Source organism: Diachasma alloeum, unplaced genomic scaffold, assembly GCF_001412515.2.
Source record: "Diachasma alloeum isolate Michigan unplaced genomic scaffold, Dall2.0 Dall_scaffold_00656, whole genome shotgun sequence".
NCBI classification, from domain to species: domain Eukaryota; kingdom Metazoa; phylum Arthropoda; class Insecta; order Hymenoptera; family Braconidae; genus Diachasma; species Diachasma alloeum.
The window spans coordinates 64132-87937 of NW_021680788.1; the positions used below are offsets into that span (position 1 = coordinate 64132).

At 40.1% G+C, this 23806-nt stretch overlaps 2 protein-coding genes across 2 annotated transcripts in view; one reads left to right on the plus strand and one right to left on the minus strand.

Moving 5' to 3' along the window:
* Window positions 1-4552, minus strand: part of LOC107044004 — a 47427-nt gene extending 42875 nt beyond the window's left edge. Inside the window, exons 1-2 of the mRNA XM_015265733.1 lie at window positions 4338-4552; window positions 3962-4059 (exon numbers count right to left, since the gene is read on the minus strand). Coding sequence (XP_015121219.1) covers window positions 3962-4059; window positions 4338-4483 — 244 coding nt within the window. The 5' untranslated portion in view covers window positions 4484-4552. The remainder of the gene's footprint in view (window positions 1-3961; window positions 4060-4337) is intronic.
* Window positions 4553-12929: 8377 nt separating this feature from the next.
* LOC107043998 lies at window positions 12930-13891 on the plus strand. Its single transcript, XM_015265727.1, has 2 exons — window positions 12930-12970; window positions 13108-13891. The coding sequence occupies exons 1-2, from the start codon at window positions 12930-12932 to the stop codon at window positions 13889-13891; spliced, it is 825 nt and encodes a 274-aa protein (XP_015121213.1).
* The last annotated feature ends 9915 nt before the right edge of the window (window positions 13892-23806 follow it).

The following is a 23806-nucleotide window of genomic DNA, read 5'->3' on the forward strand; positions in this document are numbered from 1 at the left end:
CCCCCCCTCCCCCCCAGACTTCATCACGCACTTATCATATAAAATAGTATACGCAACACGTGCGGACAGCAGGCGGTATCACTCGGGCGGCTGCGCCGCCCTCGTGAGTAACCGCCTGCTTTCCGCACTAGTTGCGTAATGTACTATTCTTGGCGCATTTTTTTTTACAAATTCAAAATTCATAAATTAACTTCATAAAATGAAGTTTTTCGTGGTTATACGGAGCAAAATCGATCGGGTCCGCTATTTTCTCTAGTGATCTCCGTATTCCGTCATATATCACAAACTATTCAATGGGTCCCAAGGCCCAGTGAAGACTTCTAAATTTTATCGACGTATCCCCATAAACGGACTTCATATTGCCTTATGAGTCAGTATTTGTTACCTTTGGAATTACTTATGATTTTGCAGATTTTCCCATATGCTCCGAAGAATAATATTTGTAAATCTCATAAGAGTGAAATTGAATTCGATTTAGGAGAACAATAATTATGAAATTTCAAGTTTTAGGTTAAATTCAAGATTCAAGATTTTACCCTTTTTTGTGAGCTTCATTCCTGACCCTCGCGACCCTTATTTCTGACGTCTATTTTTTACCCCCATTTTTCACCCTCGTGACCCTTATTTCTGACGTTTATTTTTGAATCTCATTTCTGACCCTCATGACTCTTAGTTTTTACCCTTTTTTGTGAGCTTCATTCCTGACCCTCGTAACCCTTATTTCTGACGTTGATTTTTGACTCCCATTTCGGACCCTCGTGACCCTTATTTCTGACCCTTGATTTTGACCCTTATTTAGGTTACTGATGGGTTCTCTGATGGCATCAGTTATGCTCGATCGGACTTGGACAATTAAATGTCTTTAACACCTTATAAGGGACAAATAAGTTACAAAGGTGTTGAGCTACATAAGTTAGTGATCGGTGGTAAACTCATCGGTTACCCACAATGATCATCCCTACTAGTATTATTGCGTTTGGAACCTACAGGTTACACGTCAGGTACAACCTATGAGTCAGTAACCTGCAATAAACTCATAGGTTCCCAATGCACTTTGGTGGCTCCCGACGAAATTTCTACTCGGGTATAGTTGGGATATGGCTCGAAAGATTCCAAATTCTTGCTTCTCTTCCTATCTATGTGGACGTCCGCATGAAAATGGATCACTTTGTCGATTCTAGTTTCGGGGATCTTTACATTGTTGTCTCAGCAACTTCTACTTACACCAATGTTAAATTGTTTTTTTTTCATCTTTTCCAGCAACGTTATTTGTGGCCCTAAGAAGATCATTTTCGGCTCAAGATGTATGAAATCAGAGTATACAAGAGTCGATAACTGCATATCGACAAAGTGATCCCTTTTCATGAGGACGTTCACCCGTGAAGATAGAGCGATTTAATCTCTTTTAATTTCTTTTACACGGAAAAAACAACTTCGGAAAAATTACGTGATACGTCAGGGTAATCCGGGGGCGAAATGCCTACTTCGAAAGTTTGTACAGAAGTTCGGAAAAGACTGAGGCAAAGGATGAATTTATTGAATTAAAACCTAATTTTTATCAGTGTTGCTACGTTCACCTCGTGCCGAAAAGTGCCTTTTTGCATTTATTCATAAACGAACAAAGTTACAGTTCGCCCGTCGTTGAACGTAATATCATAGACAGAAAATATATTTCGTCACATGTGCTTCACCGCGCCCCTTCAACTTCACACTCGTCGCACGTCAAAACGCGTCACCCTTGTATCGAGATATACTAATCGAAAGAGCAATATTCGTGAGTTATTGCAGAGAAAGTAGGTTTAGACGACCAAATTTTTCGGATTATTTTCCGTGCGTTTGTACGTCAGTCGGTCCGGTAATTTTTCTTGACCCGATGGGAATATAGGGGGAAGGCGCGCAAGATAGCTACAATAGTATATATCGGTACAAGCGCGATGGTTTTTTGACGAGTGTGAAGTTGGCGGCTCGACGCGAAATCGAGGGCTGCCAATCATACGACCTGAAAAATGCAGTCGTANATTTTTTAAAATTCTCATTCGATTTGAAACAATTTCTCTTATAAAAATCTGATTATGCACTATTTTCGTTTATTCGACGTTGCTGACTTGGCTTTCTTTTTCATTTCTTTGTATTTTTCAAAAATTTCTACTTCCCAGTAAGAACCAAACAAAACTTTTTCTTGGCGCAGTTTTTTTTACAAAAACATGTGTTTTTGTTTTTTNCATCAGTTATGCTCGATCGGACTTGGACAATTAAATGTCTTTAACACCTTATAAGGGACAAATAAGTTACAAAGGTGTTGAGCTACATAAGTTAGTGATCGGTGGTAAACTCATCGGTTACCCACAATGATCATCCCTACTAGTATTATTGCGTTTGGAACCTACAGGTTACACGTCAGGTACAACCTATGAGTCAGTAACCTGCAATAAACTCATAGGTTCCCAATGCACTTTGGTGGCTCCCGACGAAATTTCTACTCGGGTATAGTTGGGATATGGCTCGAAAGATTCCAAATTCTTGCTTCTCTTCCTATCTATGTGGACGTCCGCATGAAAATGGATCACTTTGTCGATTCTAGTTTCGGGGATCTTTACATTGTTGTCTCAGCAACTTCTACTTACACCAATGTTAAATTGTTTTTTTTTCATCTTTTCCAGCAACGTTATTTGTGGCCCTAAGAAGATCATTTTCGGCTCAAGATGTATGAAATCAGAGTATACAAGAGTCGATAACTGCATATCGACAAAGTGATCCCTTTTCATGAGGACGTTCACCCGTGAAGATAGAGCGATTTAATCTCTTTTAATTTCTTTTACACGGAAAAAACAACTTCGGAAAAATTACGTGATACGTCAGGGTAATCCGGGGGCGAAATGCCTACTTCGAAAGTTTGTACAGAAGTTCGGAAAAGACTGAGGCAAAGGATGAATTTATTGAATTAAAACCTAATTTTTATCAGTGTTGCTACGTTCACCTCGTGCCGAAAAGTGCCTTTTTGCATTTATTCATAAACGAACAAAGTTACAGTTCGCCCGTCGTTGAACGTAATATCATAGACAGAAAATATATTTCGTCACATGTGCTTCACCGCGCCCCTTCAACTTCACACTCGTCGCACGTCAAAACGCGTCACCCTTGTATCGAGATATACTAATCGAAAGAGCAATATTCGTGAGTTATTGCAGAGAAAGTAGGTTTAGACGACCAAATTTTTCGGATTATTTTCCGTGCGTTTGTACGTCAGTCGGTCCGGTAATTTTTCTTGACCCGATGGGAATATAGGGGGAAGGCGCGCAAGATAGCTACAATAGTATATATCGGTACAAGCGCGATGGTTTTTTGACGAGTGTGAAGTTGGCGGCTCGACGCGAAATCGAGGGCTGCCAATCATACGACCTGAAAAATGCAGTCGTACTCGTGTGTGAACTATATTTTTTGTCAGCGATGTTATATTCAATAACAGCCGTACTGTGTAAGTAATCAAAAATATTAGTCGTTTCCAAGTAAGAAAAAGCTATATTTCGGCATGAGGTGAACGTAGCAGCCGTGGCAAAAATTACGGTTTGGCGTACAATTTCTCCGCCTGGAAAAATTCAAATTTTTACTAATGCTTCCAGAAAAATTGAACAAAAAACAATATTATTTTATGAAACTAACGTTTTAGACGATAACAATTACGAAAAATTGGTAAAGTTGAACAAAATGATTTGTAGTTTCTTCAACGGAAGGTTTTGAATTAATACCGCTTTTTGGAGCGTTTTTGGCTGGGCGAAGTGAAGGAAAGGAAGATTTTACTACGATTGTAAATCTATTTTGGATAACAATTACGTTGTAGATCATAATTTTTTACATTTTTTCCATGGTATTTTCTTTAAATTTCTTTCCTCCATGTATATAGAAGGTCATTTCTTGGGTACAACTTTCATTGGGAATTTTTGTCCATGTTATTGGTCCTTACCATTAATAACGTGAACATTGATACTCGCTCTATCCGCTACTGTTGGTACACAACTGTAATTTCCCGAGTCACTAGGCTTTGCGTAGATAATCTTTAATCTGGAAAACACAAGAAACGCGGCTATAGTAGGATCAAAAATTGACTAACGACGAGAGAAAGAGAGATGTGAAAAGGAGCCTGGAGACGGAATTAATAATAGAGAGGAATTACTACGTGGGATTACTGTGCAGGGCTCTGTAATTCGTTTTCTTTTGTCCTGTACTTTCCTTCCACTCACCATTCTCATTTTTTCACCTCTTTCCTTTCTCTCTGTTGACTTTTTCTAATGCGGTTTTATTCCTCTTTTATTCTACTTCTCTCATTTCCTTCAACATACCTGGACGTCAGGGCATCGCTCCACACTGTTTCCACATTGATCCGTGGTTCAGCGTCCACGTCGTTCTCGTTCTTAGGTGATGTCACTACCGGCTGATTATCACGGTACCACGCCACTGTACCCAAGTCGTGTGGTCCTTGGGACATCAAACACGTCAAAGTCAGCTCACTACCTGTCTTCACATACTTGTCAGGTGGACCTTCTATCCTAGCTTTTGCCTCTGGAAATGGAAAGAAATAAAAGTGAAAACAGCGTCTCGTGAATCAAGCAATAGGTCGCAAATATCAAGCACACAGCTGAATGTTTCAGTTTTACTGTCCCTGTGGAGAGCTTAAGAGTATCGCTCGGAATGATACGTTTTTCCCATTACGTCGCCTATTTCCTTCTTTCTACTAAATATAGTGGCGAAAGTCAGTGAGGGTCAGGAAGAAATGAGACGGAAAATCGGAGAAGCATACATATATCTCCTCCGGTTTTATGTGCCTCAAGGAGAGCTAACACCCTTCCTCTGTACGTCAGTATCATTATCTTTTATAGTACGACGCGGACGTATTTCGTTCTACACTGAAACCTTCTGGCTGTTTGAATGTGTCTATGCTAATCTACCAGACTGTTTGATGGTGACAATTCAGCTCACTTTGCTGGAAGTGAGCGTTATGTTTTTTTTCAGTTTCTTCTTTTTAGCTTAAATCGCGCCCTTAAGAATGGCCTCAACGTTTTCAAGAGTGGGATCATTAGGCTCTTTGGAGAATCACACCCACAGGAGGTAGAAAAGGGAAGAAAGGGGTATAGGAAAATATTTTATATGTGCTATCATGAGGGATAAACAGAATGTTCTAGTCGGGTGAAGTGGTCATGAAATTTTTTTCTAGAGAAACAGAATTTAGGATTCTTTGCACTACACAGAAAGAAAAGGCCAGTTCTAAAAGAACATGTGGCGGAATTTCAGGAAAAATTACAGGGCTGCAATAATAAAAGGGAGATGTGAAGTGTCAGCAAAGTAGAAATTATTTGCAATTTTCCTCTGGGCAGAATTGTCTTTTTTTGTTTCCGGATGGAATCTTTGTAATCGATTTTTCTGCTTTTGTATGGAACCTTTGTAATTGATTTCGAATTTTGTTTGGAAATGACAGAATGTTACGCAACGTCGAGATGTGATATTTTCCTTTTAATATCTGTGTGTGCGTTCGTGCAAATCCTAGAAATTCTTTTATAAATCGGCACAAAAAGACGGAAGTGATAGTATTTCTGTAAGCAGAACGTTTTGTAAAATTTCGTTCTGTCGAAATAGGCAAAATGGACCCCCCCTTGAACATCGTTGAGATGGAAGAAAATGAGTAAGGGTGTATGGAGAAAAAAATGGATTGTGAAAATGGGAAGGTTTAACAAAAATTTTTTTTATTCAAGAAAATATGTCAATTCTAGAATAAAAAGTGCCGCAAATCAATAATTTATATTTTGATTGATTTAGACTCAATACTTTCAAAAATTGATGATGAGAGGATATAAAATTCATACGAGAGAATGAATTGATTATCAAAGGGAGAAACGAAACTCATTTTATTTGAAATTATTTTGAAAAAAGTTCCTTGGAGGATAAACTTTTTTTATCCATGTTTTCAAGGATCATGAAGTCGAAGTTACGAGAACATAAAACATGTCGCAAGAACGTTGCTTGAGATACAATAATATAACATTGATTTCTATCGTCAATTTTAACATGATTACTGTTCGAGAAAAATGCATTTTCATAGTCAATTCGATAGTAATTTCTAAGGGGCGATACACAAATCGTTGAGAGGTAAATACCTACAAAATTTAGATTTTCACTATAATTCAATGGCGTTCTAAATTTTTAATTAGCCGAAAAATGAGAATTTCTCAAATTATTCAAGTTTTCAATCAAAAAATGACTAGCATCAAATAACGCAGAATTTTCGATCAACTAAAATTCAACAAAATATTCATCTTAATTCTCCTCGTTTCTAGTCATTTTCATGACATAATTAAACTGAAATTCACCGTTTCCATTGATTTTTGCTTCCGAATGGAGGAATTGTATTCGTCAAATCCAAAATTTCCAATTAAAACCAATATTCAGGGAAAGGTAAAAAGTTTTAACGTTGGGGCAGTGTTGAATTCAATGAAGCATTGAATTCATTTCAAAATACATCGGCACAGAAATTGCACTCGGAAGCAAATTACTAATTTATTAGCAAAAATATATTGACTATGTTGTGAAGAAAGCAATTCCCCACTTGTTTAATCAAATTCTGCATTTGCAATTACGAAATTCCTCGGAATTTTAGTAAAACTGTCTTCATAAAACTTTCCCAGGAGTGAACATGATATTTCAGCCAGACATTTGTAATAGTGTTATTTAGATCCAATAATACAATTAATTTCATCATCTGAAAAATGATGCATTTTAAAACTTTGAGAACTTTTTTCTCTCCTTATATCATCAGAGAGAGAAAAAACAGAAACTACCCGAGTAGAAATTTAGTCAGGCAGACCTGTTGGCAGAGAAGGCCCTGCTCCGGTATCGATACGGTGTACCTGATTACGGCATGCCGGATCAGGACCTGAAGGGGACCATTGAATGTTCACCTTACCAATAAATTCCAAACTTTAAGCAGGCATGCCTGATCATGCCCCAGTCAGGGCCTTTTGAGGGTACCGTGATAGAGAAAAAATAAGTTACATCAGGCATTTCTGATAGGGGAAATTCCGGGGTCTTTTTCAGCCTGTTTTGATTGAACACGAGTGCTTGTTGAGTATACCGGATTCGGCCAACTCGATCCGGTTGTGATCAGGACCAGGTAAGGTATGTCGGAATCTTCAACTTCGAAAATTCTATAAGTTCAATACGGCGAACCTGATCCGGCAATGATCAGGTCCGGATAAGGCATGCCGTACGGGACTTAGAAAAATTTTCCCCAAACAAAGAGTCGGGGTGGAAATGGTAAACGGGGGGTGGGCCGGAGGGGAGGGGGGATGATGATCAGGAAAATTATACTCATTGATATTATTCTAGATTTAGTTCAATACTACAATTTTATTGGGAGTATTATTGATATACTCAAAACAAACGATCATTTTTAAGAATGATATGGTGGTCGAGTGAATAGGGTACGAGAGTCGCGCGCGCAACGGAACCGATTGGTTGCACTTAAAGCCGAAGCCCTAATCCCCAATTTCCACTTACCCAAGTATTTAACGTAGATTTTCTTGATATTTTCTCTTTTGCATTTGGCTAACCCTATTACCCATCATCAGCATCCCGAATAACAACTCAAACACAGGGCTGAGCCATGCTCACCCAAAGTTTCCATGGACAAAATCCCAATCAAATATGAACTCACCACGCAGCCAGCTGGCTGACACCAGCCAAAACTCGAAGAGAGAATCTGAGTTTCAGCCCACCAAAACCCCACAAAAGCTTCGCAGAAGCTCCAGCATGAAACAGATTAACATCACCAGCTCAGCTATTGACAAAAATTACAAAGATTTAATGAAAGAATTTGACAAACCAAAAATAAACACAAAAATCGCCCCTAACCTCATTAAGGCCAGTTCACGCACTCACCATGAATCCCCCCTCACGCAACTCCCAGATGGCTCACAGCCACCAATCGACAATGATAACCAAGATTCCAAAGACCCCAGCAATGGAGAGCAGTGGAAGCTCCCCAAAAAACCCGTCAAAATAAGAAAAATCATTAACACAGACGACAGTACCGACAACATATTCAATGACAGCAAAAGCTTTGATGGTCTGCCCAACAAGGACGCAATGGAAGAAGAAGATGATGAATACTCAAATACTTTTTTGTCTCCAGAAGATACTGGCCAATCACAGAAAAAAAAATCAGGCCTCCCCCCATCAACGTCTGCAACATGACCATCAAAGAAGTCATAACCCTACTCGACTTTGTTGGCATCGCCAAGGGATCATTCCAGTTCAGACAAGGCAAGAACTCAAACACTATCACGATAACCACATCAGCGATAGATTCCCACAACAAATCCCGAGCTGAACTCATATCAAAGAAACTCCAGTTCTACACGTACCCATCCAAAAGCATGCGACCCAAGTCAATCGTGTTGAAGGGTGTCAAAAGAGACTTCACCGAACAAGACCTTATGAATGAAATTAAAGACATGAATCTCGAGAATGTCAACATTCTTAAAATCTCCAAGATTGTGGTCAACAAGACGAATCCTCAATACCACTTCCTCGTACAAATCTCCCCCAATAGCTACCTCTCTGACCTGACTAAAATCAAGGTTTTAGCCTACCAGAGAGTTAAGTGGGAGCACCTCAGGAAGAAAACAATTTTCCAATGCAAGAATTGCCAGCGTTTTGGCCATGCCAGCTCAAATTGTAACTTGCCTTACAAATGTGTAAATTGTAGTGGAGATCACTCACCTGGATAATGTCCAATTACTCTGGGCTCAGATAAAAACGCCCTCAAGTGCGCAAACTGTGGCTCACAAGGTCACCCAGTTGTCTACAAGGGATGCCTGTACAATGAAAGTGCGGTCAATCGTCTGAAGCAAAACTCAAAAGTGCGACAGCACAAAACAACTGAAAAAATTCGAGAGGTTAGCAGACTGATTGACCCATCTGTATGCGAGTGCCACCCAAGCCCGAGTTCCACAAAGTGCTCCCCAACGCACTGCTACCACCCCTCAGAGCCAATCGCGGAATATTCCCCAACATCACCAAACCCCGACTCAAGAATACTCAATGCCCAACTGGCTAGAAGGATTGAAGAGAGACATCACCTCCATATTCGCAAAATTGACTGAAATCGCCACCCAAGTGACCATTAACACGTCAAGAATCGAACCCATGGCCGACACGGCTAACTTCAACACTATACTCCAATAATGGATACACAAACGAGTAACAGCTCCCATCAAATCCATTCTGCTCGGTAGGAACCCACAAGCATACCAGCCCTCAACATCGCCGCCATCAACGTCAACTCCTTGGTAGCTCATCAACGAAGAAGCCAACTTCTCAATTTCACGTAAGAGCACGACCTTGACGTAGTACTCATCTTAGAAACCAAACTCAGCCAAAAACACAAAACAATTTTTACGAACCACGAGCTAATTCGCACAGATCGCCCAAACTCGAAAAGCGGAGGAGGCACCGCAATACTATTGAAAAAGAATATCGCTCACTCAATCATCAACCACTCTAGCTCCGAGAACAACCGAATAATTGAATATACAACAATAAAATTAAACACCAGCAACAACAAAAATCTTTACATCATCAGCCTATATGCTTCACAGCGGCTGAATGTTCTCCAAGACTTTCTGATCGAGCTAAACCAGCTCGTCTCTTCCCTGAAGCTAGACAACCCTGCCAGCTACTTCCTAATAGTTGGCGAGTTCAACGCCAGACACACATCGTTTGGAGACAGAGCGGACAACACCCGAGGCACCAGCCTGGCAGATTGGATCACAATCAACGAACACAATTACGGCTGTAAGCTCATCCCACCCGTTGAGCCCACTTTTCTACCAGCCCAAACTATCCTGAACCTCTGCATAATAGACTCGAGGCTCAAGATCTCCAACCTCGACAACGATCGACTCCAAACTGCCATATATGATAGTGACTATAAAGCCCTCCTTATGTGCCTAGAACTACGTGACTCCCAAATCGAAACGAAAGAACCTGAAGTGTCTAGGCTGATATACAAATCGACTGACTGGAAAGACTTTACCAAGTACCTAGAAAAACCGACGTCGGTGGCCGAAGCGGCTAGGTGCGAGCCTAGTGTGTGAAAGGTTGTGAGTTCGATTCCCCGTGGAACCGAGTTTTTCAACCAGAGGCTCCGGCGAGCGGGAGGTCGCTAATATAGTGACCGCCTGTACCGGCATGAGTTTTCTGTGGTTTCCCATGCTACTCCTATGTTCTATAGGAGTGCGAATGCGGTGCAGTGTAGAATCCACAGCCGCATGCATAGGGTTGGATAGGGCCGATTAGCCAATCAGAGGGCAGAAAGGGCCGGAATAAAAAAAAAAGTACCTAGAAAAGAGCTATGATACCTACGTCCCCAACAACAGAAACCTCGACGAGTATGAAATCGACAACTTCATAGAGGCTATCAACGAAAACCTCATCAGTGCGATCAACCAAAAGGTCCGTAGGTCAAAAACTACAGGCAACACTCAGAGATACACCAACAAAAAAATTTGTCCAGCTCGAGAAAGGCAAATCCTTGCTTCTCACAACACATAATCGCAGATTAAAAATTGACCCTAGGTCCAAAACTCCAGAAACAAAATCCATCAAGCTGCTCCTAGCACACACGAAGGAACAATTGAACCTGGAACTCAGCAAATCCATCGAAAAACACTGGACCAACGTCTTCAAGATGATCAACTTCAGAGACTCTGAAAAATTTATGCCTACTGTAAACCGGATCTTCCGACCCAAACCAAAGCATGGCCTAGCTGATATCCACGTCCCCGATAACACTAACATCCTCACCAACTCTGGAAACGATTTAACCAGCACTCCAGTAATAAACAACAACTACGTGTTTTCTGACTCAACCAGTAAGCTCAACGCCATTGAAGCCTTTTATGAGTCGATAAACTCGCCTCGTCACCTGAACGAAGGCACCCGGCTGAGGGAAACAATCGATGCCAAAGTCGCCAATTTCAAATTCACCTTTGAGGAAGAGCGTACGCAGAAGACAGCTATCACTACCTTCACCTCCAGCAACAGAGCCTCATGCCCCTCTGAAGACACCCTGGACAGGTATTTCGAATCACCAGTATCAATCGCCATCATCATCAAAAACCTCCCGAACAAAGCATCCAGTGGTATTGACAACATCCCAACAGTTGTCATCAAGCACCTGTATTCGAACGTAATCAACAACTTCACCATACTCGTCAACAATGCACTCAACATAAACTACTTTCCCAAAGTCTGGAAAATGGCCCAGGTAATCCCAATCCTCAAAAAGGACAAACCTAGCAGCGATCCATCCAGCTATCGCCCAATCAACTTAACCCAGAACTTCAGTAGAGTATACGAAGTTGTAATCAATAATTTAATCATTCGACACTGTGACAAAAACACCATTATCCTGGACAACCAGTTTGGCTTCAAGCACAGACACTCCACTACTCACGCCATCTGCTAGTTACTCGCTGACGTGCACAAAGCACTCCACCTCAAATATATGGTCGGAGCCACATTGATCGACCTTGAAAAAGCGTTTGACTCTGTCTAGTTCGACGGACTACTTTTTGTCCTATTAAAAAAGGAATTCCCGAGCAACCTAACCAAACTCATCTGGGAAATGATCAGAAACCGCTCCTTCTGCGTGACTGGCGGCTCTGACTGCTCCTCCAAATACTTCAAGATCGCCTGAGGATTGCAACAGGGAACAGTCAACTCCCCCTGCCTGCTCTCAATATTTACCCGTGGTGCACTCAATGCCTTCGGGCTCAGCAGTACCCCCAACACTCCATTGCCTACGCGGATGACCTGATTATCTACGTCACAGGCAAAAATACGAAAAATATCCAAGCCCCTCTCCAGATACTTGTCAATAAAACAAACAACTGGTACGTAACGTGGAACCTCAGGATGAGCCCACAAAAATGCGAAACCATCCTAATCCGCAGACCAATTCACCTCGTCAACAGTTGCAACAAACCAGGCATAAACTCCTTCAAGATCTCCACCTTCAAACCGGACACCAGAGACATAGTAGACATCCCCACCAAGCAAACCGTGAAATACCTGGGAATCTACATAGACCACCTCGCACGCTGCTCCAAACACATTGATACCCAGCTAAAAAAAGTAACCGATCGTTTCCACTCCCTCAGACGCCTATTTCATAACCAGCACATCAGCCATCGTGCACGGATTATATGTTATCTCCTTCTGATCAGGCCCCTACTCACATACGCCTGCCCTGTTGGGTGGAACTCCTCTGCATCTCAGATGGAAAGGCTAAGAATCCTTGAAAGATCTTGCCTACGAACCTCGCTCCGTATATACCGATCAGCCCACACTGACCATAGACATATGATCAGTAACCAGATCTTATACAATGCAGCCAACATCCCTAGAGTGGACAACTTCATCTTGAGACTCACCCGGAACTACTTCTCCCAGCTCAGAGACTTAAAAAATGAAACAATCAACAAACTCAGCTGAGTGGATCCAGTAGAAGCTAACCTGGCAGCCCAGAGCAGATACCTCCAACCTCAACATTTCACCCATCTGGATAGACTGGGCATTACCCAAGATACGAGCAACGTGCCATCGCTATACCATCTCCCCAGACACCCTGCAAACAGAAAAATTCCACTGGTCATGGACCCCAACCCAAAACCAAATATGCAAGATCGCTGACCGGATTGTTTTCCCCGGAAATTATTTCCCGTGTATGGGTAATTGTTTCTTCTGAAGACAATGCCGTTGCCGTTGCATCAAAGTAATAAGAATGGACTGATTTTGGAGGAGCAGGGGCATTTGTTTTATAAAAGGAGTGACGGTGTTGATAAAATGTTGTGGCGATGCATTTGTTATTTCAAAGGATGTCGTGGTATCTATCATACTACAAATGCTACCGTGGATGGTGAGATATTGTAGTTCATGAGCCGCTGTATTAGTACTATTTGATCACAAGTAACGAAGAAATTAATTCATTTTATATATTTTATCAGGAGCTGTAATTAAGGTGACGAATCACACGTCCCACATGGTTGATTGAAGTATCAATGAAGCAAAAGTGGTTTATAATGAAATTCGTGAGCAAGCTGTGAATTCACACCGAACGACAATATCTGTCATTACGTCGGTTGTCAACAAGGTGTCAGCGCCAGTTGTAAATCGATTGCCACAGGTTGATTCTCTCGCACGCACGGTTCGTAAGATTCGAGGTACTAAGAATTCAGTCCCGAAGGATCCTGAGAAGAACACTAATTTCGCTATTCCTCAAGAATTCCCAACAACTACAATGGATGATTTTTTTCCACTGTATGATTCTGAGACTGAAAAAAATCGTTTATTGATGTTCAGTAACGACAAGAACTTGCAAGAGTTAGAAAAGAGTGAGATCTGGGCTGGTGATGGTAAGTTTTCTGTTGTGCCGCAGGCATTCGCACAACTTTACACCATCCATGGAAATTCTAGTGGCCAATTTCTTCCCCTGGTTTACGTTTTGACTTCTGATCGAACCGAGAAACCTTACAAGAAGGTGTTGAAGAAATTGAAGGAATTCAATGCTAATCTGAAGCCTGGAATCATGCTTGTTGACTACGAGCCTGGGTTTATTGCTACTTTTCGTAAAGTTTTTCAAGATTGTACCATGCGAGGGTGCTATTGTCATTTTCGAAAAGCTGTTTACGCGAAAATTCAGAAGTATGGGCTTTTGTCTGAGTATACTCGGGACGCCGAGTTTGCGAGGGATTTGAGGAAATTGAATGCGTTAGCGATTGTTCCCAAGGATCGTGTTGTGTCTGCTTTCGTCGAATTGCTCAAAACACCTTTTTTGTAACTCATGAAGAAGAATTGGAGAGTTTTCTTGCGTATTTCGAGTCCACATGCAAATTAAATCGTCGACAAGAGCGAAGTGATGGTCGTTTTGAAATTGCTCTATGGAATCATTATGAATCGATAAAGGCTGACACAGCGCGAACGATGAATGCTCTTGAGAGGTGGCATAATGCTTTTGCCGGGAGGGCACAAGTTTCGCATGGTTCGTTGTGGAAGTTCATTAAATTATTGAAAGATGAGCAGGGTATGATTGAGCTGAAGTTGTCTCAAGCAGCCAGTGGACTTGAGCCCCCCCAAATTAGAGAAAGTATCAAGATTATGATGAGAGGTTGAAAAAGATTATTGATAAGTATAATCCCAACAAAATTGATGATTTTTTGAAGAACATTGCTAATCTTATTCTACTTTAAATGCGTAATTTGATGATTCATTGATGATTGATTTAATTTTGGGGGTACGAGATTGATTAGCATTAAGTGTATTAGGGAACTTTGACTCTGTAAGACAAAAATAATTTATTATGATAATTGATTGTTTATTGGGACAAGAGATTGATTCGAATCTTTTTGGGGATTTATTTTTTAAATGTTGATTGATAAATGATAGTAATTAAGTGATTTATGATGGACTGTCAATGTTTATCGTATTGTACTGATTATGTAGGGATGAGAGTTTGTTTTGAAATTTGGAAAAAAATTGTTTTGAAAATGTTGAATTCTGATTTGGGTTTGATAGATTGAGACATCATAAATTGAATTGATATTGGGACCACGTGTATGGGTAACTTCATGCTCAGTGGTAAGGGGAAATCATTCCGGAGGAAATGATTCCGGGGGAATTTTTTTCCGGGAAATTTTTTCCGGGGAATTTTTTTTGGGGGAAAACAATCCGGGAACCTCCAAGATCTATCCCTGACCGAGACTTCTTGGACATCAACCGACTCAACCCCAAGCTGTGGTGGTTGGACGACCATGCCAAACACGTTAATGAGCTCAAAATGAGGCTTGACAAACACGTAGCAGACGCTGCTGGTGGCACCCAGCCTCACCAGTAGGAGAACTCTAGAGATAGCTAGAAGGATGGCTACTCCTGTTAGCCTAAGTTAAATTAGCTCTGTAATTATGTACATACTCTCTAGCCTAGTTTAGTCCATAAGTCTCCTCCCCCAAAAATTTTCAGTGGTTTTTCTTCTCCCAGTCAAAAAAAAATTTTTTACCACAAAAATTATGTCTCCAGGCAGCAAAGGTCAACTCAAACACTCAGTTACACCTACACACAAGCACCATTTACTCCATCAATTGCCTTTAGCAAAGTAACATTAGATTAGTGAGATGTCCATACCAGGACCACCTTTATCACAAATATTCTTCATTAATTAGCACGTAAGGTATTTTTACGGAGTCGATTTTATACCTTGTAAAAACATTTCTAATAACTGATATCTTTGACAGTAAACAAACTCTAAAAAAAAGTGGATAGGGTACAGAACTACTACGCGGAGGGTCCCGAGTTCAAGTCCCGCTCTGGGTGATTTTTTTTTCTTTTTTTCTCGACCTGCCGATTCTGAGACTACTATTGATTCATGTATTTATTATTACAGTTAGCAATTTATTAATTTGTAGCAAAGTCTATACCAGGTAAGGGCGAAACCAGACCGCCTGTCACGGCCCTTATCAGGTTTAGAAATCAGGTCCTGATCATGCTTTGCGTTATATTTCCTATCAGGCCCTGATGTGAAAACCGTAACAGGGCCGAATCTTTTCTAAGGCACAGCAGACCAGGGCCTGACCAGCCAAGTACTAAAATTTCCGGTAATGAGGCGAGGAGAAGAAATTCTGCTCACATCATTAGTTTTTCAGATAAAAAATTATCTACTTATCATCTTTTCTGTAAAGCAATAGTATATTACGTTACAAGTGTGAAAGAGGGGGAATGTGAATACGAGTGGGGTAATGTTTTTAGGGAGAGTCGTAGGACAAGCGCAGCCTCGCTCTAGACTCGACGAGACAAGTGCCCCCTCGGCTTGTCCCGTCTCGTCTATCGCTCGGCTGCGCGTGTCCTACGACTCTCCCTAAAAATATTAACATACGAGTTTAATGTTCCCCCTTTTTCACACGTGTAACGTTTACTATTTTTTGAAATAAGTGTTTGGAAAAGTCATCCTATTGTGGGATTGAAGTTTTGACTAACATGGAGGATGACGAGGGAATGTTTCCGAGAGGCGAACGACTAACACGTAATGGCTGCCGTATGGCTGATGTAATTCAGTCAAGACGAGTAGACCGATGTTTTCAGCGGCGCACATAGTTACAGGAATAACGACACTGGATTGGTCGAAAACGTACCGACTGGTGCCATCTTTCAAACGGTGACATAGAAGTGAACCCTAAACTTGTAACTGTAAAGTCAGCTGTTGTAAACGAAAAGTGAATCCCGTAAATGAAAAGTTCCTTTTCGTTTACAACTTTAAAAGTGACGAAAAGTGCCACTTTTCGCACAAAAATCTGTAAACGAAAAGGAATTTTTCCAAGCACGTGCTTCAAAGAATAGTATATTTCGTTACGAGTGCGGAAAAGTGTTTTTTCTCGCCTTCGGCTCGTGCTATAAACCTCCCACGAGCCAAAAAACACTTTTCCCACAAGTATCGAACAATATTTTTGCCATCACAATGTGTGGAAAAGAGACGTTTTAGGCACGCGAAGCGTGCCTAAAAAGTTACTTTTTCGCACAGCGTGATGAAAATATGTATATGATATCTATGAGTTCGTGAAGAATTTGAAAATCAATAGATTTGACACTTTTGTAATGATCATTTTTACAGCCTTTAAAGTGAAAACCGTAATTTTTCAACTTTGAAGTGAAATAAGTTATCTCTAAGTAAGGTGTCAATGTTTCACAATCATTCATTTCAATGTTACAAGCATTCAGATGCACGGAGTAGTACATTTCATGCCCGAGCCTTGGAAAACAGATCATCCTCCCCCACGTGCAAGATTGCCTTCCGAGTCGAAGGCGAAGATAGCAAGCACGTGGGGAAGGGTGATATGTTTTCATGGCGAGGCGTGAACATTATTTTTTGTGTCGTGGGGCCTGAAAAACGCAAATTTCGTGGCACGCAGCGCCACGAAAATGGGGTTGTTCAGGTCCCGTGACACGAAATAGTTATTTTCATCACAAGGTCCACATTCGTCAGAAAATACTTTTGGACCGTGGGATGAATGCAATTTTTCGTCAGAAGGCCCATAAACCGCGATCTAACCGAGCGAAGCGACCAGAAAAAAATTCCAGTGCCGGCACTAGAAATTTTATTGGGAAAAACGTGAATTTTTCCCTGTATTTCTGTGAAAATTTCATAGAAATCCCCAGAAATTTTACCAAAAATACCGATAAATTTACCTTAACAGCGCTAGAATTTTTTACAGCCGGTGGATTGTAATTTTTTCTAGTACTCATACTAGAATTTTTCTAGAAAATTTCTCTCTGTGTGAATGTGATAATATTTGAGAACGAGCATGAGAATTGTTTCTGGAGAGCTCATTTGTGGAACAAATGCGATCTATAATGAAGGAATCAATACAATTTTCGTTTCACTCTCGAATGCCGAGATATTACGATTGTTCCTCAGCACATTCCTGTTGATTCTAATTGTTTACAACAGTATTTATCATGTTGATTTCTACAATAAGTGCCGAATATTGATGAAATTATCATGCAAAAAACCGTCCTTAAATATTTTCAGAAGGGGTGGTCCACTTTGCCGTAGGGGGCTATTTTGGTTACCGGTCAAAATAACGCACGTAAATTACAACACACAGATTTAACACATGCATTTCCAACACTTGACAATTTAACATATACCAATTCAACACGTGTGTGTCGTGTCATTCAATCCCTCCGTGAAATGTCCAACATTTTTTCCTAGAGATATCCTCAGTTTTTTAATCGCCAAGCTCATGTTAGAGAGCAGGCAAACAATTTCATTATAAATATGCCTGTAAAAGCCTATGAGCTGAGGCTGCGACAAAAATGCAAACAGACAAGGTAAATACACATTGCATGAATAGTAAAGTTAAATAAAATTTTTCAAATTAATTAATTGTTTTTTAAGATTAATTCGAAGTGAGCTTCAAGAGATTTAATGAAAAAAATTTGATTCTGATGATTTTTAATGCCTGATTTTGATATGTAAATAGTTATAAGTGAAATTTTTCGTAATTGTTTATTGGGAAAATATCAAGATGATTCTTTTATATACAATAAGTGAAGCATTTATTAAGTAGACCCTTTCATATTCGATAAAGTATAAAGATTCGAAGTGATTTTATGTTTCATCTTTTTGCAACTGCTTTATTTTGATTCGAATAGTTTTTTCGTAATACTGTAAAGCTATCCTACTGTTAGTTGTATATTTTCTTGATTAAAAATTCAATATCAATAAAAATTGACATTAATAGTTTCAGTGCAGGGAGAAAAAGAAACAAGCTCTCAAACATGAATAATTAATCTGTTTTCGACAATAACGAAATATTTGGCTCAAGAGGCAGATGATTTACAGGAGACGGTGTCTTTTCAGGACGAAAATATCGTATACCCACATGGAAAAATATATTCATGTCATTAGGCCCGATAAAGCGCGATTCTAACCTCGCTTTGCTCGGTTAGATCGCGGTTTTCGGGCCCAATGACATAAAATATCGTATGTCACATGGCGATAAAAGTATTATCTGGCGAATGTGATTATAATCCTCCCTTTCGGCTCGGATTATAAAGCCACATTCGTCAGATAATACTCTTATCGCTTGATGACATAATCTACTAATACTAAAATATATGTCACTTATATCCGCTTACATGTGGTATACTTTCAGGCAAAAAATGCAATATCTGAGATATATGTTGGATTGTTGGATCTGTGTGTACATGTACCCCACCGGATATATCTAGCATATACCTGGTATACAAGGCGGATATATTCAAGATATAATTCCGGCAAAATCACTACATCTCACTTATAAGTTTTGGCTTATATTTTTTTTCGTCGCCAAGTTACGAGATTGCTATCATATCACTATAATTATTTCATTTAAAGATTCATTTCTTGTCTATGATGATTGAATAGTTTAAACGGAAAACTACTATTCCTTGTTTCGCATAGAACAACCATTTTTCAGGAGCAAAATACGTGCAAGAGTATCGAATAACGAAGAAGTAGTGCTAGAAATAGAAACAACATTTCTTTCTTGCACAGAGAATACAATTTGTTTGGAATTACTAACTTTATTTTTGCAACAAAATTTTTAGAAAAAATGTTAGAATTTTTCAATGATTTCATCAATAATATCATGGTAGGCTGCTGTCATGCAGCCATGATTGAAAACGGCAATGTTTTGACAATTATGGCGATACATGTGTGAAAAAATTCGATAGAAAACCTAGCGAATTTGCTAGAAAATTCTATTGGAATTCTGTAGGAATTCTATGGGGTTTTTATAGGATTTTTATTGGAATTCTATTGAAAAATTCTATTTGTTTTTTACGTTGATTCCATTAGATATTCGATAAGAAAAGGCAATAGATTTCGAATTTCTGTTTGAACTTGAGATCACTTGAGATCTTTTCTATAATAATGCTTGTCGTATTTTTCGGCGCTTGAGGTGCCCAGGTGGGAATCAGATAGGATGACGATGGGAACAAGCTTATAGGAGCCTTGGTTTGGCGAGCCTTAGTGACACAAGCCTGGAGCAGGCTTGATCTTAACGTTCATTTCAGCCCGAAATAAGGGTGATAGATAGGGCTTTTGGGGAGCCTTAATTCAGGCTTAGTTCAGGCTTAGAGCATTGCGGCTGGATACGGAAAGGCTCACTCGAGAGTCAACCAAGGTTACTTTCCAACCAATTGTTACCTTCGTCGTCAATAATTTCATATTTATCAACGAAGTAAAGTCTCTCTATCCGGTCAATAGGCATTACCATGACCTCCCGGCAAACCAATCGAGCTAGGTCTGGATAAGGCTTGCGGCAGCCCTTGGCAAGAGAAGCTTACCAAATTTCGTTAAAAAAAATGAATTAATTAGTTTTTGATTCATTGATATATTGGAATACAAAAAAAAGTTGTTAATGGTTGAAACGGAAAAACAAATACCATACACGCCCAGTACTTCTTATACCAAAATGAAATCATAAATTTCAACAATTGTCCGAATGGCCAAGTGAATAAGGCATCGGACTAAAGATCAGGAACACTTAGGATCGAATCCCGGCGAGTGGAATTTTTTTTTTTTCATTCCTTTTGATAATGAACGTTATGGGATAATCAGCAATCGTTAAATAACACTAATAAACATAAATAATGACATCATATTTTGCAAAACAATTATATTTGGTATTTCGAGGCTTGAATGAACCCTTCTTCTCAGGCCTCGTTCAAGTCTTGTCACGCAGCCTGAGAACGTGGTTATCATTTCAGGGCTAAATGAGGTCTCATTCAAGCTTGAATGCCAGCCCTCATCCAGCATTTATGAGCCTTGGTTCAAGGCTTGACCAGCCCTGTTTCTTTCGTCAATTCCTACCTGGGTGGTATTTTATGCCATCAAAAAGACGTGCCCATGATTCAACGTCGGCAGGGTTTGGTTCAACATTGACAGAAATCATTCCAGGGACCCTGGTAGGAGATGAAAAATTGGCCAAGAGTGGCCGGGTATGGCCTCATGCTGCCCTTTTCTCATCTCCTACCAGGGCAGGAACCTTCGACTTACGGTTCTTCGTGTTCTTGATTTCTATCTTTAAAAATTGAAAGATTAGGCAGTTGATTAATATCATTGAAATGCAATCATCATGTTTTAATGTGAGCTAGAAGAAATGTGTGCAATTCAAAAGGCGTGGATACTTGTTTTGATGCCCAGAGGCCTCAAAGATCCACATCTTTTACGAAAGTTAATCTCATCAAAATTGCCGGCTCCATCTTGACTTAACGAGCCACGCCAGAGGCTTGGGTGTTTCGTCTCTAGCTTGACTGCGCGTGTCCTATGACTGTCCCGAAAAACATTACCCCACTCGTATTAGCATTCCCCCATTTTCACACTTGTAATGTGATATATTATTTTTTTTTTGATAATTTGAGGGAGAATTGACAGTATCTCGCAATGAAATTCTCGGTTAACGTTTCTATCTATATTATTTTGGAATAAATTCCAACTTATGATATCACAAGAGCTTTGAAATTATCGGCTATTTCTCGATAATTAAGCAACAAATAAACGAAGGAGTCAAGTTTTCTAGGTTAAAAAACTTAAAATTAATTTGAATTAACAATGTTTTTCAATTAAACAATTTTTCTGAAAACCTTGACGAGGTTGTTTCCATGCAGGGAACCTTGAGCAAAGAACCTGAACCAAAATTGTTGAGAGATAGAAAGTTTAAAGATTATCCCGAAGAGTTTTGTTTTTTTTTATATGAGGTTAATTTTTCTTTGGCTCCCAAATCCCAGGTGGGAATTGACCATTGGTTCAAGCTTGAACCAAGCTAGGCTAGTCTTGGTCCACGCTTGGTTCAAGCTTAGGCCAACGATGGCTAATTCTTGGTTAGTAGCACTAATTCAAGCTTGGATGCCAAGCTCCGCTCCAGCTTCATACAGAAAAACCGAAACGTAAATTATATTCAAAATCGACGTAAATTATGATTTTTTTTGTATTTTACATTTACTTACTAGGGGGCTTCGCCCCCTGCTCGCTTCGCTCGCCAACCCCGGAGGGGGCTTCGCTCCCCCCCTCACACTGATGCCTAACTCCGATCCTTGAAATGTGCCATCAGATCCCAGTGTTATCGGACCCCCCTCCCATAGGAACTCCTAGGGCCACCTAGGAACCCCATAAGAACCCCATAGAAGCCCCATAGAAAACCCCACAGCAACCCTACAGCACCCCCATCGGACCCCATATCCACCCCATAGCAACCGCATAGCAACCCCATAGCCACTCGATAGCAAGCTCATAGGACCCCATAGTAATCCCATGGCAACCCCATAGCAACCCCGAGTCTTATGACTTCTTTGCCTTATGGCTCTCATGATTCTTATGACCTTTAACCAGTTGAGACAGGTTAAAGTCCTCCGCTATATCCTCCAATAGCATTAAATAATCAGAATGAGTATGACTCATGACTTTTATGACTGTTATAACTCTTATGACTCCGACGACACAATTAATTAATACAAGAAGAAACCCCATAGCAACCCCATAGCAACGCCATACCAACCCCATAGCTACCCCATAGAAACCCATAGCAACCTCATACAACCCCATAGCAACCCCATAGCAACGCCATAGCAACGCCCTAGCAACCCCATAGCAACCCCATAACAACGCCATAGCAACGCCATAGCAACCTCATAGCAACCCCATAGCAACGCCATAGCAACGCCGTAGAAACCCCATAGAAACCCCATAGCAACGCCATAGCAACGCCATAGCAACGCCATAGCAACCCCATAGAACCTCATAGAACCCCATGACAATCCCATAGCAACCCCATAGCACCGCCATAGAAACCCATAGCAACGCCATAGCACCGCCATAGTAACCCCATAGCAAAGCCATAGCAACCCCATAGAACCACATAGAACCCCATGACAACCCCATAGCAACGCCATAGAAACCCATAGCAACCCCATAGCAACGCCATAAAACCCCATAGCAACCCCATAGAACCCCATAGCAACCCCATAGCAACCCCATAAAAACCCATAGCAGCCCCATAGCAATGCCATAGCAACGCCACAGAAACCCCATAGCAACGCCATAGCAACCCCATAGTAACCCCATAGAACCCCATAGCAACCCCATAGAACCCCATAGAACCCCATAGCAACCCCATAGAACCCCATAACAACCCCATAGCAACCCCATAGAAACTCCATAGCAACCCCATAGAACCCCATAAGAAATTGTCTTCTCAACCCTGAAAAATTTTGCGTTAGCTGAATTTTCAATTTTATTATATAGAGAGATTCGCAATTATATACATCCGTAATAGATTTGAATAAAGCGATAGAAAGGAGATGGTTTTATATTTTCTTGTATAATTAAAGTAGATATAGATAATTGATCTATTCCATAGTCTATAAGTAAGTGCCACAATGCTCCTGGAATAGAAAAATTATTTCAATCCAATATCAGTTTCATTCCAAGGATATTCGTGGTGTTTGTTAAATTTGGTGCATAGCAAAAGAAGAATTATTCTCAATGAATTTTATTTCTGAAAATAACGACTAAGCTAAAACACCTACAAGAACTTTTTTTATAGCTATCATTTTCTGTACAAAAAGGTCTCTGACTAACTAATTTTACTATCTCCGTTAATTTCAAAATATGCCGAGACTGCCCATTGTAAAAAAAATTGATTCAACTCATTATATTACGTTACTAATACTACACCATAAAAATTGATTTGAAATTAATCATGATCTAATGTGGAAAAAATCTACTTCAAACGCAATATACGATATTCTTTATCGCAAATTACGCGTAAGAAAACCGTAAAATGCGCTCATTAAGATCGTAATTTATGAATTGTTAAACGTAAATTATGTTTTGATAAACGTAAAATACGTTTTGTATAGGCGTAATTTTTGTAAAAAAACTGGGCCAAGAAAAAGTTTTGTTTGATTCCTACTGGGAAATCGAAGTTTTTGAAAAATACATAGAAATAAAAAAGGAAGCCAAGTTAGGAATTTTGAATAAATGGTGATAGTGCACATTCAGGTTTCTATAAGAAAAATAGTTCTCAATGGAATAAGTATTCTAAAAAAATTCTCCATGAAATAAAAAATCAGTAGGAGCAGGACCAATATCCTTGGCGCGGATCAAAAGATGGAGGAATAGATTGATACAGACAGTGAATTGAAAAACTCCGCGCCAAGA

What these genes read in the sequence shown, in the direction of transcription:
- LOC107043998 (XM_015265727.1), top strand. Translation starts at nt 12,930, where the DNA reads ATGTCGTGGTATCTATCATACTACAAATGCTACCGTGGATG. An exon ending in TACAAATGCTACCGTGGATG is followed by an intron (nt 12,971 to 13,107) that starts GTGAGATATTGT and finishes GGTTGATTGAAG; the next exon opens with TATCAATGAAGCAAAAGTGG.